The 21,725-nt window shown below is 42.9% G+C and overlaps 1 protein-coding gene across 4 annotated transcripts in view; it reads left to right on the top strand.

The window, feature by feature from the left end:
* LOC311112442 (glycogen synthase kinase-3 beta-like) overlaps positions 1-21,725 on the top strand; it is a 36,767-nt gene that overhangs the window by 1,210 nt on the left and 13,832 nt on the right. For all 4 annotated transcript variants that reach the window (XM_084155574.1, XM_084155572.1, XM_084155573.1 and 1 more), the window contains exons 2-4: positions 11,087-11,280; positions 12,705-12,788; positions 21,238-21,348. In XM_084155574.1, the coding sequence (XP_084011700.1) occupies positions 11,087-11,280; positions 12,705-12,788; positions 21,238-21,348 (389 nt within the window). The remainder of the gene's footprint in view (positions 1-11,086; positions 11,281-12,704; positions 12,789-21,237; positions 21,349-21,725) is intronic.

Here is a 21,725-nt window from a genome sequence, read left to right as displayed (position 1 = left end):
GGGATTATTGAGAAACGTGATCATACAAAATGTAAATGGGTGGTAAGATACCATTGGAGCTTTCCAAATGATCACTGATGATTATTATTATCAACCAGTAACTTTGCTTGTAGTGCTCCATGTGAAAGCTACTCAAAATGCCTCTGGTGATCACTGCATTTAAGCCATCCCTACTAGACTCTAGAGATTTGACCATCTATGGACCCCTCGGTTTTTGGGACCACTGAAATAATGGATTGGTGAAAGAGCTGATAGGGCATGGATAGAGGAACACTGTCATGTCCGCTCCTCTCATATCCCAGCATGCAGCTCTGAGGCAGTCAGACACTCCACGGGTGGTGTTGATCGAGCACTCTCGGGTAGTGTTGATCGAGCACTCTCGGGTATCGAGCAGGGGTAGGTCAGACATGGCTGGTCAGATGAAGCCTCAGGGCTGCAGAATGTATCCAGATCAGTGGACTTAAAGAGCAGGTCGGTTTTGCTAGACTGTTGGGTCAGTTGTGACCCACGGTGTCTGACCATTGGGCTTTGACAAAGGGTTTGTCAAAGTGGGATAAAAACCTAAAACGCTGCTTAACTTTTCCATAGGATTCCATTGTAGCTCCATGTCATTATACTCAAATCTAATGCCAATATGAGATTGCTTAGTTCATCAAAAGAATAACTGGCACATAGGAGCATCAGCCTTTTACTAAATTATCTCTATATTGGATGCTTTGGCTTCATAGGTCTACTTCTAATAAAGCTTCAACATCTGGTAAATTAGGAAAGTTCAGTCTACTACTGTTGGAGCTTCACACAGCCAGCCAGCCAGGTCACACAGCTCATCAGCACTTTGTTCAGCTCAATAATTGACGAGTTGCTCAGCGGATGGAGTGCTGCTGGCCAATGCTCTGCCGTGCAGCATCAGCGAACCCCAGGCAATGGGGGCAGCACCGGGACTTTCTGATTGGTCCGCAGAATCTGGTGTCTGCCTACGTTTCTGAAGGTATCCATGGTTGGTCATATGACTCCACACAGTCAGTCCTCCTGACCTACTAGTGTTTTTTAAAATGCCTGTCTACTGAAAAGCCTGGTCAACCCTTGGAGAGCGGATAGCTGTCTAGTTTCAACACTTCGACTTAATGACATTAAAAATAGGCCAAAACCAAGTTACCATCTTTGGAGAGTCATCCTGTTTATGTGTGCACATAAGATGACAGTGGGCTATGCTCTTTTCTCACACATCAGTGTAGACTTACAGGGCTTGAAATGAACTTTTTAGCCACATTTTGGAGAAGTAGGACTTTTATTTTATTTTTTACTTGTCCTAAAGCTCAAAGTACTTGTCCACTTTACAAAATAAAATACATTACTATCTTTTTTACCATAGAGAATCAGACAAAAAAGTAGGCTACACTCTGCCTATTTGCTTTTTTTTGTGCATATTCAAGCCTGTCTCAAAATGCAACACTGCCTCTTTAAGGCTCTCCTGGAGGATGGTTGGCCACCCTTGGTAGCCTCTAAAATATTGCAACATTACAATTACAACCAAATACTTATGTCTTGAAATTAAGGGACATTTCAAAACAGACTGTGGGACAGTTCTGGGACGACGGATCCAAAATTCATACAACCACTGCACAGCAATGAGGCTGATGCAGCAGGTCAGACCGTTTAGCTTAAAATGTTGATAAATATTTATTTATTCATTTATACGTTCAAAAATGCGCACCTGGCTGTAGGCCAGGTTCCAAAATGCAATAAGCGGAAAAACACTGTCTCAAAAGCATACCGCACGCACGAGTGGTTTCATGTGACAGAGATAAATATCCTTTAGAAATTAAGAAAGAGGGGAGATCTAAAGATGCATCAACTAGCATGGGTTACTAATATGACTTGGATCATACCTTTTGGCTGCTGGACAATAAAATAAAATAGATTTGAAAACCAATAGAACATGAGATAAATGCTGGTTTCAATGGCATATTAAGTGTTTATAAAATAATTCCCTCAACATTTCTGTGGTTGTATTTTGGCTAAGCTAGGCTACTTTTTCACAAGGTAAGATATGCTTCATAAAATGACATAAAACGTTCAGGTGTTAAACAATTACGTTTATGGTTAAATAGTTTCAAAATGCTGACCGCCCCCGCTCAGATTCAAGGTGAATGATGTGGGGTGTGCAACAGGCACTGTCCTTCACTCTCCGGTCTTGTGACCATTTGATCTGAACCAACCGTGTCTCGAGTATGTCGACAGAATCAAGCCTTTAGACATTAATGTTAATTATCCTTCATTATATTTGTCAAACATGACTGGTATTTAACCTATATTTATGTAATTAAAAGTCTCATTAAAGTTTGACCACATTTTCTGGCGCTTTCCTCATATCAGCATCGGTTTGGACATGAGACTGTAGCCGATATGCATATCACCTACACTTTGACATGTAGGCTTTTGTAATATGAAAAATAGATTTGAATATTATTCTGATCTGAGTAATTGTGTGATATTGTGATTTTTGTGCGATTTTATAGTTTTTTTTACTTGTCCATTCGGACAACTTAAATCTATATTCTTCTTGTCCACTAATTTGTTTTACTTGTCCCGGACAATAGGACAAGCGTTAATGTCGAGCCCAGACCTAGCTAGGTCTTGGTGTTTGCTTGCTTGCTTGCTGATGTACAAATTAAGTAACCTGGACAAAGATGTTGGGAAATAGCTCACCATAAGATGACCTTTTTAGCCCTCATTTGTATTCGGAGAAGGCTTTGCCCCCAGTGGTGTATTACATAATCTACTGTGTACTAGCCACTGCAGAAAAGGAAACATGGACTAAGGAGGAAATGGAAATAGGGATCTGGAGAAGAAAGTGTCAGATGTAATGTCCAGCTGGGAAGAGGAGGAGAAGGATGATGTGAAGGCTGAGTATGTGAGAATGGACGAATGACTGGGTGATATGGGGGTGGGTGAGGTGGCGGCATTGATCAGAAGACTGTTAATTAGACACATTCTCCATCATTTCCAAGGCAAGGGAAACGTTCAGTAGGCACCAAATGGTTGAAAATGGAGTAAACCCTAATCTTGGCGGCAGGTAGCCTAGCGGTTAAGAGCGTTGGGCCAGTAGCCGTTCTGCCCTTGTGCAAGGCAGTTAACCCCGAACAACAACTGCTCCCCGGGCGCCGTGGACGTCGGTTAAGGCAGCCCCCCGCACCTCTCTGATTCAGAGGGGTTGGGTTAAATGCAGAAGACACATTTCGGGTTGAATGCATTCAGTTGTGCAACTGACTAGATTTACCCTTCCCTAAAGCTGGAGGAACTTCCTGGACCTGTCCAATTAGAAATGCAAATTTTCATTTGTTTGCTATGGTGTGTCCTACTGAACATAACCATGGTAATGAAGGGCCGTTAACATGCCTTGGGCTGTGTTTACACAGGCAGCACAATTCTGATCTTTTTTTCACTCATTTGTCTTTTGACCAATCAGATCAGCTCTGAAAAAGAGCTGTGAAAAGACCTGATGTGATTGGTCAAAAGACCAATTAGTGTAAAAAAAAATCAGAATTGGGCTGCCTGTGTAAACGCAGCCTTGGTGATGCAGTTAAAACAGTTGATAAAGAACCCTAATTGACTTGGGAGTCTACTGAAGGGAAATGTAAGTTTAAAGTCCTCATCTCCTCGGATCATATGAGAAGACCAAAGTCCACCACATTTTCAAAAATAGCCTTTTTTATGGTTTGTTCAAGTCATCGTATATTATTTACGCCCAGATGTTATCATCAAAAGCTCTTAATTTGTCTCATTCTTCCATGTGGTCTTGGCTATGCTAACAGCATAACGCAGTGTGAGATACTCATAAAGAAGGGACGTGCCGTTATGTAATTCCATTTCAGCTGCCCTTGATCTACTCTTACATGCTGACCACACCGCTCGCATAACAAAATACATGTACACATAAATGTTATTCAATAATTTCATCCAAACTGCTTGCGTTCGTAAACAAGCGTCTGTGTAGCCAGGCGCTAAAATAGAACTTGGTTATATTTTTTACGCTTGATGCGCTGCAAATCCCGCCTCTCCCATCTCCTCATTGGTTTTTAGGACCATATACCCACGTGGGTGATTGAAAGCTGAACTGAGGTCCACACTCCAGTCCAGTTGGTGGTGGTAATGCACCTTAAAGTTGGTTGCCAATCGCCATATAAAGTCAGAAGAAGAAGACTGAAGGAGGAGAGATTACTAGAAACTAACTAGGTATACCCTTTTATCTGTGGATTAATTGTCGGAGTAGAGGACCTTGTGCATTTCAGGTAAAATAACAATCCAATGTTTATATACCAGGACAAATTAGCTAGCAGCAGCAAGCTAGCTAGCTAAATGGCCATGAATGTTTCATGCATTTCGACCTGTCCCAAATTAATACAGGTGGTTTTGATATTTCAACCTGCGCGTCCTGATCGCGTCTGGTGTGGTTGGACAAAATCAACATGCGGACGCATGGGCGTGCCCAGTCTAGTCAGCATGTTAGTAACTCTAAGGGGAGAAAATTGGAGCCAGACATGAGATCTCAGCAAATCCTTCAAGACTGTCGCTAGCTGCCTGGCTTGTTGAATTGGCCTTTTTTCGCACTGACTTACTCTCCTTTGAATGAAAAGTAGGTTTCCATTCGCCGTTTATTCTCAGCAGGCTTACTACGGCCTGACTGTCACGGGGTCGTGCGTCTCCTCTGGTGTCCTGTATCCTTCCTGTTGCCGAGCTACTGCAGCTCCGGCGTCAGGGCTTCTCCCGTGGCCTTCGGGATTAACCCAGCTGGGAACCGCAAATATATCGGGGTCCTTATTGGCGGAATATACACATTTCACAATGTCAAAGAAAAGGGTTTTGGAATTTTTTGGGTAGCAGTTACTGCATTACATCCCACAGGTGTTAAGCCCTTGGTCTCAGTTTATGGGGTATATCTCTGTTTATTTCAAGGGATTGGCCTCACCTACAGGGCAGTATTCTGGGCTGAATGTGTGTATGTAGCAACAGTGAAGCATCCTCCCCTTATAACACACTACTTAGTGGTACGGGTGCTCTTTCCCTCCCCGCACCTTATCAGAGGGAATCACCTGCTGACTCACCGTGGCAGAAGCACCATGGCAACCTACAAACCAAGCAGCATTAGGGTACATCCTCACCTGGGTATGGTTTGTGTTGGAGAAGGATGCCAATGTGTTGATACATTCTCGTATAAAAAAGCTGAAATTCATAATTTCTATGAATTTCTGTCTGATAGCTTATGAGTATTGCTCATCAACATTCTGAATGAGGGCAAGAAAAGGCTGGTTCCACCCATCTCTCACTGGTAAACTGAAAAAGCTTAGGGAATTGGATGATAATAGCAATACCCTCTGGTTAAAAAAGGTGGCTCTGTATGAAGAAGGTTGTTCACAGCCTAGCTCGTGTGTGTCAGAGATAGGGTGGGTGGGAAATGTGCCTGTGCTGTCACAGGCTCTGCACTGACTCGTCACATAGCAAAGTGCTGAGCAGGTATCAGGCTCCTCGTCACTGCTCACCTGGCTGTCCAAGGAACAGCCCTTGATCCAGTGGCCCTAATCAAACACATGCTGGAGGGCAACGTTGAACACTCACACACCCACGCCTACAGTAGTATCACTAACTTGTTTCAGTTCTCTTCACACACACCAGCTTCTGGCAGTATTGGGCTAAGACACAAAAACACAAGCCATACCTTTACAGGATTGCTCAAGCAAATCAAACAGTCATTGCATTCATCCTCTCGCCTCATTGAAGTGACACATTTTCCAGTGTATGAGCTGTCGTGTGCGATGGAGCCCCCCCACCCCCCACTCTGGGCTTCACCTTCTCCCCAGTGCACTGCCCTGCTGTGTACAGAAGGTAGCCCCTTGTAATATAACAGCTAACTGTATAGTGCTCAGGCCCAGCTGTGGCCCTGCAGGCCTGCGCTCCAATCATAATTGCATCCCTCTGTCTGTCTGTGTGAACGCATCGGTCTCAGTCTGTCTGCTGAACGTGGCGGCTGGGAACGCGACCCCAGATCTGAAGAACTGGTATTAGCAGCAACATGATGCAGCTGCAAACCTAGAACAACTTGAGACTCGCTCGCTTGCTTAGTTACTCGCTCTGCATCCTGCCCCCTCTGAGGAGTTTCCAAAGCAGCTGGCCAAGAACAAAAAAAGTATTTAGCTTTTATCCCCTGCCCTTATACAGATTCTTAAAACGCAATCTATACTGTAGTCTGTGTGTGTGTGTGCAGGGTTGGGTAGGTTACTTTCTAAATGTAATGTTAGTTACTAGTTACATGTCCACAGTTGTAAACAGTAACGTAACTTTTGGATTACTCGAACTCGGTAATGTAATCTGATCACTTTCAGTTACTTTTGGATTACTTTCCATCAGGCATTAGAAGAAGACAAAAAGGATCTATCAAACTTATTTGTTGTGTCATCATAGTGGTCTCTGACTTGGGCCTTGTTTCAAAGCTGAATTGAATGTCATTGAGAAAACAAAGGTGCCATAATGTATTTTTCGCAATCATCCTTTCTGAATGTAAAAGTAATCCAAGAAGTAATCATCTAGTTTTTCAAAAGTGTCTGTAATCTGATTACAATATTTTTGCTGGTAACGTAACTGATTAGTTTGTTGTTTTGTAGTCAGATTACATGTAATAATCAAATCAAATCAAATTTTATTGGTCACATGCGCCGAATACAACAGGTGCAGACATTACAGTGAAATGTTTACTTACGGCCCTTAACCAACAGGTCATTTATTTTTAACAAAAAAAGTAACAATAAAACAACAACAAAAAAAGTGTTGAGAAAAAAAAGAGCAGAAGTAAAATAAAATAACAGTAGGGAGGCTATATATACAGGGGGTACCGGTGCAGAGTCAATGTGCGGGGGCACCGGCTAGTTGAGGCAATTCACTCCCCAACCCTGTGTTTGTGTGAGGAGGAAGACCGTTTTGATTGCGAAGCATGTTTTCGAGAACTGAGTGACCACATGGCAGCTGTGTCTCTGAAACCAGATCTCTATCGTTTCCAACCGAAGAGCATCATGTGTTGTCTGCGTCCGCTTGTTTGCGCCGGCTGCAAGTCTCTGTGAATGGTTCTCTGCTTGCATCCCTCCCTGCGTACATTTGATAATGTACATCTGGGTAGCGTATCGACTCAGTGTTGATAATGTGCGCCTGGGTAGCGTATCGACTCAGTGTTGATAATGTGCGCCTGGGTAGCGTATCGACTCATTGTTAATAATGTGCGCCTGGGTAGCGTATCGACTCATTGTTAATAATGTGCGTCTGGGTAGCGTATCGACTCAGTGTTGATAAGGGTAGCCAGTGTGATGGGATGATGATGATAGTGTGAGTCAGTGTACAGAAGGAAATGAAAGGCTTTGATGTAGTTGTTGACGTGGGCCGATCCTCTGGCCCCTGTAGGGAGGGGAAATGGCTCACCACCAGCCAGGCTCTGGAATGTGGGAGGTAAATGTAGGTATCTGTGCTCCGAACTCAGTACTACCAGGAACACAGTACATGATTTCTGCAATCCAAGAGGTTTCGCATTACCTTTCCATTACACAACTTTGAAAAATGTCTAATTAAAAGTTATAAGATGCCAGGCTTTCACGTGTAGGTCACAGCAGAACGTTGGGCATTCCATGGAAAGTGTATTGGTGACATAACAATTTTAGACATAGTAATATTATTATCTCAATATTAATCCCCATGATAATTCATGGGGGATGATATTAATCTGAAGTTATCAACATAATACGGCAAAATAAATCCTGTGACACTGTTTGAGACAGTCCTGTAACTCTGACTGTCAGCCAGGCAGTATCTCTGTCTGTTCAGCAAGAGGTAATATTTTTCTCTGGACTTGAGGCAGTCTAAACTAAGCCTTTCCGATCTAAGCCTTAAGGGTGTCCCACAACAAGGGGTGTAAACCTGTTGACAGAGCAATAATACTAAACCCTTTGATCAGATATGGTACAAAGCTATATCTGGTCAATTGTTTCCATGTGTTCTGTGGGGCTGACCACATCCTAGCCCTGACCTTAAATCATTCCTCATACTAGTGCTAATTTCCTCTAAGGAAATGGGAAGCTGTCTGTGTTAGGGGATGTCCCTTCTCCTGCTATTATAAGGCCAGTCAGTCAGTCCCCCGTAGGAATGAAGGGAGGGTTGGGCGGTCAGTAGGCCTTTGAACTAATGACCAGATCATGTGATCCGTAGGCTAGCCTAGTCTGACTGCTGGCTCTCAGCTGTCGCAGTGACATACTGCACAGTAGTCAGGTGGTGGTGGTGACGACTGACTGGCTAAAGTGGATGGCTAGACTGTCAGGGGCAGGTCCATAGAAATATATTTACTCGAAGGGACAGAGACCCTTCAGACCAGGTCAATTTGACTGGAACACTTGCGTGTACACTCAATATGACCATCGGCCAGGCCCACCCATCGCAGAACAGGACTTGAATAGGAATGTCTGTTCTAGTAATTGCATTTCTATGGTAGGAATCCAATTGGCCAGTCTGTCAGACCCAATCTCTTCATGCAGTGCTAAACGTCTAGCCAATGGATAGACGCTCCAGTGTGTGACTAGAGGATTATTGCACAGCTGCCCAGGGCGTGATGCAGCGGTCATTAAGGGCCTTTTGCTCTAATGTGCTTTGCCCTGTCTCCTTTCAGACCAAGGCATGGGTAGTGTTAGAGGATTTACCACAGGGAGAGGTGTTGCGGCCTACTCCCTGGTGTCTGGTTTCTCTTTTGACATTTTGAGGGTAAACAATAGTCATTGACTTTAGACACTGTCAAACGCATTAGGATAATGAAAACGGTCATCAGATCTGTAATCTCTGATTGTCATGATCTCTAACTTCAGTGATCACCATCATAATCGGCATCGTCCTCATTACAATTCCATCCCCTGCAGTAGTAACATGGTGTCAGGCTTCCAGTTGGGTGCTTGCTCTCTTTGTGTGTGTGTGTGTGTTCAGAGGAGGAGGAGATGCCTAATTTGGCAGCACTCTGCTCCGTCCCTCCCTGCTCCGTTAGGCTTTGGCAGCGCTGACATTTTGCTCCACTTCCTGCTACTCAGCAGAGAAAGGGAGGAAGTGTGTGTGACCTTAAGTGGTCCGACCCCAAGACCAAATTCCCATATATTCTACCGCATTACGAGCTCAGTGGCTTCCTACTGTTCAGACAGGATTGACACGTTGATAATGTGTATTTAACAGCTTGTTAAGACTCTAGTATTTCCTCTATCCCTTGACTTCTGACCCAGACGGTAGCAACGCTGGAGACAGTGCAGAGTTCAGTGCTGGATCCCTCGACATAGCTGTGTTGGACCTGTTGTGAAATTCTGCTGCTGCACTGTCTCTTCCCTTGTCAGGCCTCTGCAGTAGCCAAGGCAGTAGTATCGGAGGTCAGGTGACCCTGTCACTGTTAGAGGGGCATTAGGACACTGTGTGTGTGTGTGTGTGCACACCGCAGAGTTATGTAAGTGCTGGTTGTAAAACAGATTGCAGGGTGCTAAGAGGTCAGTGCTGCACCAACGCTCCTACAAGGTATAATCCCTAGAATATAGGCCTAGAGCTAAATCTTTAAAGTATGGAGTGGCCATTTTTAAATTGAATGGAAAAAAGAATCCCCCTGTATTTAACAAACCACCAAGCCCACTTGCCTACGTTCCTTACAAGATCTGAGATGATAAATTATCTCTAGTAAATTGGTGAGAGTGGTTATTAGGACTTGCATCTGGAATGCTTTAAAACATTTTGCCAAGGAATGCAATGAGGCTTTTCTTATTGGACATTTCCAGGTAGTCCCTCCTTGTTCCAGAGTGTTTTCTATTTATTCCGTTTGGTGTCTAATGGATACCCAGGCCTAATATTTTCCAAACAAGTAATGGATTTTAAACTTCTCCGCGTGTCTTCCTTGGCGTAGAAAGGCTCATTGTTAAAAATGGATCTTCTCCATTTCTAATGTTGCTAATTCCTATGCAGGGGGGACTGTGAAGTCACTCATGGACAGAGCTCCAGCAGTTCTTGTGAGATCTGGTTTTTCATTCATTATGTTTGAAGACCAAACTCCTTCAGCATATCATTCACTTTACGGAGTACTTCGCCACTGGTGTCTTTCATGCTCTTCATGCCAATTGGAATGTTGCATGACTACTGATGGGGCACGCTGGTGGAGTTTGCTAGCAGTTTTAGGCTATGTAATGTCGTTTTGGCTTGTCAATTTCCAGAAACAGCATTGTGGTAGACGTTGTCATGATGACGCACTTCTTGGAGCGTTAAACCACATTTTAGTTGGTAGAAGAGTAGTTTGTACTTTTGTGATTGACAGGTTAAGTCACTGCTATTGATAAAGCTTACAGCAATCTAGGATTGTTTGGTGCTCTTTGGGTTTGTGTTGAGGTCCACGACCAGGTGCCGGCCATAAACGGTAGGTTAGAAGGGCCCTTCAGATCTGCAAACAACGAGTGGTTAGGGCCAAGCGGGATGGGTAAAGAGCGATTTGGGACCGGCTGTTAGTGTTCGTCTTTGTCTGTCAAGCTACACCTCCAGTAGACTTTCATTTTCATGTTGTCAAAAGTTGCGATGGCAAAGTGCAGGTGTTGAATTGGAGGTGTTATGTATGGAAACGTTTGCTGCCTGCAGCGCTGCTTCAAAATAGGAACAGTACTAGAAAAGTGCTTAGCTGTTTCCAGTGCACCCTCCCACACGGTATCTGAGACTAAAACTACATCCTCATTTTCACCACAACCTTTACGCCTTTTATCCTTCTACTGTACTTTCAGGCTGTCGTCATTTGTGTCTGCCAGAGCTAGTTAACGTGGGTAGCCCTGCTACTTGGAAATGACTCATAGCTGAAAAGTGGGTTAGTACAGCTTCCTATTTCTTGCTTACAGGCTTCAGTCTGAGCCTACGTGTAGAGCTGCAGTGATGAGAGAGGATGAGAAATGTTACAGGAGCGTCTTAGTGTAAAGACTGTGTGGGTGAATGAGTTGTCCTATACTGTACCTCTTGTATGACATTGATTATTCTCTTGCTTTCTCTCCCTCTCTCTCAGGAGACAAAGATGGCAGTAAGGTGACCACGGTGGTAGCGACTCCAGGCCAGGGCCCCGACCGGCCGCAGGAAGTCAGCTATACAGACACTAAGGTCATCGGTAACGGCTCGTTCGGCGTGGTCTACCAGGCCAAGCTGTGTGACTCCGGGGAGCTAATAGCCATCAAGAAGGTTCTGCAGGACAAGAGGTTCAAGGTGAGGACCACTTCACTGCAGAGAAGACTACATCAGAGTTGTTATGTATTTTTATGACAGTTCTTGTTGCACCGTGTGTTTTTGAGTAACAACAGTTATTTGTCTTGGGGTCATTGAGTCGCGGTCAGTATGACGTCACTGAAACTAGATCCCTCACTGGAATAGTGTTTAGATTTTCTTCCCCAAAAAATGAAGAGCCTTCTCAGTGTTTTCTACAATGTGTCTTTGTTCCTTTTTTATCCGGAGCTCATATGAGCTCACATTAAATGGAGCAGTCTTTCTACTGTCTTTCGAACGAGTGGACTTTAGGAGGTTAGTCAGGTCACTTACCACTGTGAAACTGCTCTCATGGTGATCGCATAGCACTGCCTGCCGTACCACACTGATAGGCATTTGGGTAATCATCCTGGAAGTCGGCCTGAGCATGACACCCTAGTCCCCAGTGATGTCATGTCTTGTGAGAACACGCCCCTCCCTGTTGGAGCTGAAACGGGGCGGAGTCTCGTCCCTCCCTAGTCCAGCTTCAGCTCAAGCGTTGAGTTGATGAATAGTTCTTCATCTCTTCTATTGTCACACCCTAAAGGAGACTCAACCCATGGATTTCCTCAGTCATCTTGAATGGACTGCCTGTAGCCTACAGTATGATGATGTCTATCATGTGTCTCTGTGGGTAATATGCTTCCTGTTCAGATATCACTGACATGATTTGACCCCCATTCAGTTATGGCTGTCACTGTGTTACAATGTTATATGATGGTTGTAGCTGCCCTAAATGAACCATGTGTGGGCTTCTAATTCAAAACAGTGATAGGGTGCCAAACTCAGTCTGCATATTCTCAGATTCTTATCTTGAACGTTTCATTAGCTGTGTGATAGACACCCATGGTTGTGTTTTAGCTGTTTCCCAAACCTCTCCTCGAGTACCCTTTGCCATTCCCCTTGTTTGATCTATTCTAATACTAGCACACCTGATTTAACCCACCAGTTGACAAGTTGAACCAGGTGTGCTAGTACTGGATTAGATCTGATAAGTGGAGCTGCTAGGCTGGGGGGTACTCAAGGAGCGGTTTGGGAAACACTGATTGAGGGCTTTGGGGGAGAAGTCTGGATGCTCCATGTTACGGTCTCGCTCTCTCTCTCTGAACAGTCTTTTCTCTAATCCTGGATCAGTCAGCCCCACTCAGATGAGCCTCAAAAGCCTTTTAAGACTAATTTAAGAGAGTGTGTCTGACTGGTCCAGAATCAGAGGAAAGTTTGTTCTGGGAGAAATACTGTCTGTAAGAGTGCAGCTAGCTCACAGCGGGAAGCTAGCTTCCCTAGCCTGTTTGACTTCTCTAATGCGCACTGGTTGTCAGATTTTCTCAATGTCGCTCTCTCTCTCTCTCTCTTTCCTTTTCTCTTCCCCCCTCTCCCTCACGTCTCAGAACCGGGAGCTGCAGATCATGAGGAAACTGGACCACTGCAACATAGTGCGTTTACGCTACTTCTTCTATTCCAGTGGAGACAAGGTGGGTGGTCGCTGCTCATACGTCTGTCTGTCTGTCTCTGTGTGTTGTTGCAGATGATGGAGACTCACTATTCGCCAAGTTTTTGTTTGACACTGTTTATACCTCTTATTCTTTCCATTGTGAAGATTTCCATATTAAGTTAAGCTGTTTAGGTTTATACTCTTATATAGTTGGGATTAGGGCTGACCCCATTTAGTCGACTGGCCGATTGTTTGTTCAATCGGCTGTTGGTCGACCGAGACTTCTTTAGTCGAGCAGTTGCAAAAAAATAAATAATAATAACTGGTGTACAAGACATCTGTCTGATTGGCGCTGAGTGGACTGATCCACTAAGCCGTTGCCTTATTGTCTAAGAGGAGAGAGGAAACCCCAACTTAATTAGGTCTATAATTAATAGCCTAACTGTTAAATGTGCCTGGCTTCATCAATATATCTACAGAAATAAGACAGATCCTGCTTTTGTTGCCAGTTTGAGTGTTTGTTTAATAGCCTACTGATTCCGTACTCACGCAACAACATGTCAGGTAAACAATTTCACAAATTTGGCTGTTTTTAATCTTTGTTTTGCTGTAATAAAGGCTTGACACTTTTTTTCCGTTAGAACAGCCTCTGGTATTATTTCTAATTTATTTAGTGTTTACGCTGTTCCAAATTGTCCGAAAAATTATATTTATAATAATGCTCCTTTTTCTTGATCTCCTTCTTGTTATTATTATTATTATTATTATTATTATTATTATTATAATAATAAGTAATGTCATTCTCATTAGTAGGCTTAGTATAGCAGCCTTGTGTAACCACCACTGAGCTGTAGGCCTAAGAGCGCATCCTGTTTAGTCTTAATACAGTAACTTACTTAGGCCTATATTTCAATACTTATATAGGCTACTGTATCAATCATTCATTCGTTCATGTCATCACACAGCATACGAGTCATTCATGATTTGAAATGCAATCAAGCATTTTAGTTTTAAAATAAAGCTAGCCTTGAATAATTAGCTTAAACAATAAATAAACCGTTCCATTTCAGAAATTACATTCACGAATGAATGCAACTGTTTTTAGTCTTTGCTGTAATAAAGGCTTACCAAAAAAACTTTACAACAGACTCTCTGGTATGCTTAGAATTTATTTAGTGTTCCAAACGGTCAGAAAAAGCAGCGCTTGCTCCTTATCTTTTTTTTCTTGATCTCCAGTATTTTCCACAACTAGTCAAATAACCATAACCCTTACTTTCCCTTTACCTCCTGAGCCACCAGTAAACATTCCCCCGTTGCGAGTTTATTTGTCACGTCCTCTGCATCCATTTTGCTGTCACGTGTTACGGTGTTCAGAGTTTGTTATAACCAATTTATTGATGCTATTATGATATGCTATAGGTCAGGCCCTATTGTGCCCTATTCGGACGGGATTAGTTTTACTGGGAGAGGTCGGGTAATGTAATTATGTGTACGAGCACAAAACACCACATCTGTAATTTTAGTTCCGAATCTACCATGGCAGTAATTTTTACATGGCAGGAGAGTAACAATTCCAGCCAGAATAACCTACTGTTTTTTGGCGAACTCCAAGGTCTTCTGATACTAGTCCCGAGCGAATCGACATCCCAGTGTTTTGAGAGAAATATCTGAGTTTGGCAGGTTTTGCTTGCGGTTTGCGCAAGAAAACAATAACTGATTAGATAAAGTGCTGCGCATAAGCTGTATATGAATGGCCTACATGTAGCCTATCAACTTTCACAGTTGTTTATGTTTTGTGCATATGAATTGAATATTGCCAAATGCATCAGTATAAAATATTGAGCCTGTTTAATGCAGCCTTTGCTGTTAATACTAATGATTATGATCACACTTCCTCAATTCAAATATTATGGCGACACTATACCAAAGATGGTTTGGTATGGTTTAGAAACTTCATCATTGTGGCCCAATCACCTGGACATGTTGAAATACTGTATCTTCACACCTCAAATAAAAACCTCCAGGCTTCCGTCGTAACTGTGAATTTATAAAATAAAATAAATAATTACAGGGGGCAGTTTGGAAAAAACTGATCCCGTCCGCTGGAATAACGGACATTCTGGAGTAATAATTACATAACCAACGTTCTCTAGTAATACTAGTCCCGTGCAAATAGGTATTTGGTCATGTGCATGCGATGCATACATGTCACGTAAAGAGAGCAAGGGTTGAGGGAGTAGGGAATGTTTTACCTAAACAAATGAGGGATTTCGGTAACAGAACTTTTCAGTCAGAAATGGCTGTAATTATGTTGCAGCTTCAGCAACACGGACAGCGCGATAAACACTTTGATGTTCTGTGGTGGTCACTGCAGCAGGGAGGAGAGAGCGACAACGGGTGCTAGTCACACAGTCACTTGGTCATTTCTTTTTTTACACCACAGCAAGTCTGAGCCCGGCCCGGCACAATCAAATCAATTGCTGGTCGGACTCCCTCAAGTCATTTGTGTGTCTTAATTATTTAGTCAAACAGTGTTCTTAAAGCATCAGACAAGCTCAGTGAATATAGTTGATTTGATTAAAACACATAGGATGTGTCAATATATGAAAAAATACACGTTTAAAAATGTTGACCAATCGATTGGTCGAAAGAACAGACGACCAAGATAATTTTTTTTGTCGTGGATAGCCCTAGTTGGGATATACATTAACAAAGGGACATTAGGATTGGGGAAGTAAATCCTAATGTATATGGTATTTGTGTCATTGTGGCTAGACAGACTGACCTGGCCTATGGTGGTGTGCAGTGTAGGTCTATTTCCGTAGACTGAGAGACACAGCCAGTCTGCCACTATGACCTGTAGCGTATGTGTTTTAATGTGATGTGATCCTGCAGCCTGGCACAATGTGGTGGGTATGCTGACGCTGGGTGTCTGGCCTCTGGATGTGGGCCAGAGGAAACCGGAGCCTGCTATGTGACCAGACTACAGGCTGCTGTCCTATTCTGCCCAGTGATGGGATTACGTCTCTCTGGCTGACCACGGGTGCTTCTCAAGTGGCTTCCTCGCCTCCTCTTGTGATGGGAGAAAAAGTTAATACAGCTATCGGGGTATTATTTTTGACTCCAGATATTATTTTAGACAATATGGCAATATTATTTTTGCGCTAGTCTGCTGTACCTGCACCAAAACTCCACTATTTTTCCTTCATAGCTTGTTCTCCATCTTCTTTTTAAATATTGAGCCAATTTGTTTTCAGCACTTTTATTTCCATGACTGATTTAAAGCCCGTTTTCTCATGCTCTCTCTTGTCTCTCTGCAGCAGACATTCACTACCGGTCAAAAGTTTTAGAACACCTACTCATTCAAGGGTTTTTGTTTATTTTTACTATTTTCTACTATGTATAATAATAGTGAAGACATCAAAACTATTAAATAACACATATGGAATCATGTAGTAACCAAAAAAGTGTTAAACAAATCAAAATATATTTTATATTTGAGATTCTTCAAATAGCCACCCTTTGCCTTGATGACAGCTTTGCACAATCTTGGCATTCTCTCAACCAGCTTCATGAGGTAGTCACCTGGAATGCATTTCAATTAACAGGTGTGCCTTGTTAAAAGTTAACTTGTGGAAATTCTTTCCTCCTTAATGCGTTTGAGCCAATCAGTTGTTTTGTGACAAGGTAGGGGGCGGTATACAGAAGATAGCCCTATTTGGTAAAAGACCAAGTCCATATTATGGCAAGAACAGCTCAAATAAGCAAAGAGAAACGATAGTCCATCATTACTTTAAGACATGAAGGTCAGTCAATACGGAAAATATCAAGAACTTTGAACGTTCCTTCAAGTGCAGTCGCAAAAACCATCAAGCTCTCATTAGGACCGCCACAGGAATGGAAGACCCAGAGTTACCTCTGCTGCAGAGGATAAGTTCAGTAGAGTTACCAGCCTCAGAAATTGCAGCCCAAATAAATGCTTCACAGAGTTCAAGTAACACACATCTCAACATCAACTGTTCAGAGGAGACTGTGTGAATCAGGCCTTCATGGTCGAATTGCTGCAAATAAACCACAACTAAAGGACACCAATAAGAAGAAGAGACCTGCTTGGGCCAAGAAACACAAGCAATGGACATTAGACCGGTGGAATTTTGTCCTTTTGATCTGGAGTCCAAATTTGAGATTTTTGGTTCCAACCGCTGTGTCTTTGTGAGACCCGGTGTGGGTGAATGGATGATCTCTGCATGTGTATTTCCCACCGTAAAGCATGGAGTAGGAGATGTTATGGTGGGGGGGGGTGCTTTGCTGGTGACACTGTCTGTGATTTATTTAGAATTCAAGGCACACTTAACCAGCATGGCTACCACAGCATTCTGCAGCGATACGCCATCCCATCTGGTTTGGGCTTAGTGGGACTATCATTTGTTTTTCAACAGGGCAATGACCCAACACACCTCCAGGCTGTGTAAGGGCTATTTTACCAAGAAGGAGAATGGTAGAGTGCTGCATCAGTTGACCTGGCCTCCACAATCTCAACCAAATTGAGATGGTTTGGGATGTGTCGGACCTCAGTGTGAAGGAAAAGCAGCCATCAAGTGCTCAGCATATGTGGGAACTCCTTCAAGACTGTTGGAAAAGCATTCCAGGTGAAGCTGGTTTGGAGAATGCCATGAGTGTGCAAAGCTGTCATCAAGGCAAAGGGTGGCTATTTGAAGAATCTCAAATATAAAATATATTTTGATTTGTTTAACACTTTTTTGGTTACTACATGATTCCATGTGTTATTTCATAGTTTTGATGTCTTCACTGTTATTCTACAATGTAGAAAATTGTGAAAATAAAGAAAAAACCTTGAATGAATAGGTGTGTCCAAACCTTTGACTGGTAGTGTACATGGTACTTTTATTTTCAGCAATCACATAACAATAATACATTACTGAACATAAGCTCTTTAATCCCACCCCTCAGGTATTTTTCTCCTACAGTATCTAATATCTATTATATACTGGGTGGTTCGAGCCCTGATTGCTGATTGGCTGAAAGCCGTGATATGTCATGTACTTTTACTGCTGTAATTACGTTGGTAACCAGTTTATAATAGCAATAAGGCACCTCCGGGGTTTGTTGTATAGTGCCAATATACCACGGCTAAGGGCTGTATCCAGGCACTCCGCTTTGCGTCGTGCATAAGAACAGCCCTTAGACATATACCACACCCCCTCGGGCGTTATTGCTTAACTGTACCATTCCGGAAAATACACAAAATTGCTACTTGTTTACTGTTTAATTACCACCATCTAATGGTTAATCAGGGTTCTTCGTAGTCTGGTTGAAACAGATTTGCCTTTCCTAACTTGATTGGGGAAGCACAGCATTGTGTCATTATAAGTATATACAAGGCTTGTAGTGAGACTCTGTAAAACAGAATCTCATTTAGACTCATGCAGCCATGGCACAAATTGGCACACAAACTACATACCCCATCTAAAAAGTAAATGATTTTTATAACATTTGTGCCACATTTTTCCAGTCTAATAACATTGCCTACCACATGATTAACAGATGACCTATGTTTTTCTGAGTTCATTTAGCGAATACTGGCAAATGCAGAAAATAGACAGAAGGAGACCACACACATGAGCACTGAGCAGTCACTACCTGTTGCTGTCAAACCAATCAGCTATTTACATGGTCAGGAGGGAGCAAGGCGTGGATCCAATCACCTGCCTTCTGTGTGAGCCGATGAGCCAATCAGAGGGGTAATTTAGGGGCTGCTGTTGCCGTAGTGAGGCAGGCAGGAGAGTGAGCAATCCTTTGTGTTGGGCTTATTTTAGTGCATGGGTCTATCAGAAAGTGTGTGTGTGTGTGTGTCTCTGTGTGTGTGTGCGTGCGTGCGTGTGACTGTGTGTGTCTTGAGAAGACTTAATAAGGCTGAGCACAGGGAGCAAACACCTCTAAGCCTGACTTAGCCTTTTTTATTTCCTGTTTGTAGGAACAGATGATATACAGTTTAAACATACAGTACCAGTCAAAAGTTTGGACACTCCTACTCATTTGAGGGTTCTTGTTTATTTTTTACTATTTTCTAAATTATAGAATAATAGTGAAAACATCAAAACTATTAAATAACACATATGGAATCATGTAGTAACCAAAACAGTGTTAAACAAATCAAAATATATTTTATATTTGAGATTCTTCAAATAGCCACCCTTCGCCTTGATGACAGCTTTGCACACTCTTGGCATTCTCTCAACCAGCTTCATGAGGTAGTCACCTGAAATGCATTTCAATTAACAGGTGTGCCTTCTTAAAAGTTAATTTGTGCAATTTCTTTCCTTCTTAATGCATTTGAGCCAATCAGTTGTGTTGTGACAAGGTATACAGAAAATAGCCCTATTTGGTAAAAGACCAAGTCCATATTATGGTAAGAACAGCTCAAATAAGCAAAGGGAAACGACAGTCCATCATTACTTTAAGACATGAAGGTCAGTTAATACGGAAAATGTCAAGAACTTTGAAAGTTTCTTCAAGTGCAGTCGCAAAAACCATTAAGCGCTATGATAAAACTGGCTCTCATGAGGACTGCCACAGGAATGGAAGACCCAGAGTTACCTCTGCTGCAGAGGATAAGTTCATTAGAGTTACCAGCCTCAGAAATTGCAGCCCAAATAAATGGTTCACAGAGTTCAAGTAACAGACACATCTTAACATCAACTGTTCAGAGGAGACTGTGTGAATCAGGCCTTCATGGTCGAATTAAGGACACCAATAAGAAGAAGAGACCAGCTTGGGCCAAGAAACACGAGCAATGGACATTAGACCGGTGGACATTTGTCCTTTGGTCTGGAGTCCAAATTGGAGATTTTTGGTTCCAACCGCCGTGTCTTTGTGAGACACTGTGTATGTGAACGGATGATCTCTGCATGTGTATTTCCCACCGTAAAGCATGGAGAAGGAGGTGTTCTGGTGTGGGGGTGCTTTGCTGGTGACACTGTCTGTGATTTCATTAGAATTTTTTCAACAGGACAATGACCCAACACACCTCCAGGCTGTGTAAGGGCTATTTTACCAAGAAGGAAAGTAGTTTGGTGCTGCATCAGATGACCTGGTCTCCACAATCCCCCGACCTCAACCCAATTGAGATGGATTGGGATGAGTTGGACCGCAGAGTGAAGGAAAAGCAGCCAACAAGTGCTTCTCGAATATGTGGGAACTCCTTCAAGACTGTTGGAAAACCATTCCAGGTGAAGCTGGTTGAGAGAATGTCAAGAGTGTGTTATCAAGGCAAAGGGTGGCTATTTGAAGAATCTCAAATATAAAAAATATTTTGATTTGTTTAACACTTTTTGGGTTACTACATGATTCCATATGTTATTTCATAATGTTGATGTCTTCACTATTATTCTACAATGTAGACAATAGTAAAAATATAGAAAAACCCTTGAATGAGTAGGTGTGTCCAAACTTTTGACTGGTACTGTATATACAAAACATTTAGAATACCTACTCTTTCCATGACATAGACTGACCAGGTGAATCCAGGTGAAAGCAATGATCCCTTATTGATGTCACTTGTTAAATCCACTTCAATCAGTGTAGATGAAGGGGAGGAGACAGGTTAAAGATTGAGACATGGATTGTATATGTGTGCCATTCAGAGGGTGAATGGGCAAGACAAAATATTTATGTGCCTTTGAATGGGGTATGGTAGTAGGTGCCAGGCGCACCGGTTTGTGGCAAGAACTGCAACACTGCTGGGTTTTTCACACTCAACAGTTTCCCGTGTGTATGAAGAATGGTCCACCACCTAAAGGATATCCAGCCAACTTGACACAACTGTGGGAAGCATTGGAGTCAGCATGGGCCAGCATCCCTGTTGAACGCTTTCAACACCTTGTAGAGTCCATGCCTCGACGAATTGAGGCTGTTCTGAGGGCGACAGGGGGGGGCAACTCACTGTTCTTAATATTTTCTACACTGCGTGTATATGTGATCATTCTTGATCTTTTAGTGGTTCATTGAAGACATCTGCAGGGATGGATTCATAGAGAAAGTGTGATATCCCATTGCCCTCACTAGAACAGTCATCTGTTCGTCTGTTGCCCTGCCAAAGAAAACAACATCTGACTCCCTTGATGTTAAGTCTAGCTTAGTGTCTCTGCCAGATTAAACAGTAACCGTTTTTCTTTCTCTCGGTCTGGCCTGTTTAGTCACCCAGCGAGGCCTGGGTAGTGTTCATTAGGCACACAATGGAACGTGTATTTTGCAACAGAAATCGAAAAATGAGCCTTTCTTATTGGACAAGACCCGTTAGCCCCTCCAATATTTCAGTCCGTTTTCTTTCGTTTGGTGCCTAATGAACATGAACCATGTTACATTGTGATCACTCCAAAGGAATTCATATATGCTTCTAACCTCCTCAGCCCACTGTCCCAAAGTCTGACCCATACTCTAAATGTCCTCTCTGTCTGTGTGTGTTACAGAAGGACGAGGTGTATCTCAACCTGGTTCTGGACTACGTTCCTGAGACGGTGTACAGAGTGGCCAGACACTACAGCCGAGCCAAGCAGACCCTCCCCATGGTTTATGTGAAGGTAAGACCACCTCGAGTCTATCCCTTCAAGGTACTACTCTCTCTGTATGTTCATTTTAGATCAGTGTTTCTCAACTCAGGTCGAGCACCCAACAGCACACATTTTTGTTGTCGCCCGGACAAAAACACCTGTTTCAACTCATCGAGGGTTTGATGATTAGTTGACTAGTTGAATCTGATGTTCTTGTCCAGGGCTTCAATAAAAATGTGTATTATTTGGGGTACTGGAGGACTAAGAAACACTGCTCTAGATGCACTATGTGGTAGACGTGGGTCAAATACGAATGTCAAATACTTGAGCTGCTCTTGATTTAGTTTGCTCGGTACAGAATTGTCCCAAAAGTGCATGTGGTTATGTGTGTCTGGGCAGACAGACTC

This window comes from Coregonus lavaretus (assembly GCF_964263955.1).
Source record: "Coregonus lavaretus genome assembly, chromosome: 38".
Taxonomy (NCBI): Eukaryota; Metazoa; Chordata; class Actinopteri; order Salmoniformes; family Salmonidae; genus Coregonus; species Coregonus lavaretus.
This window is presented reverse-complemented; position numbering and strand designations above follow the sequence as displayed.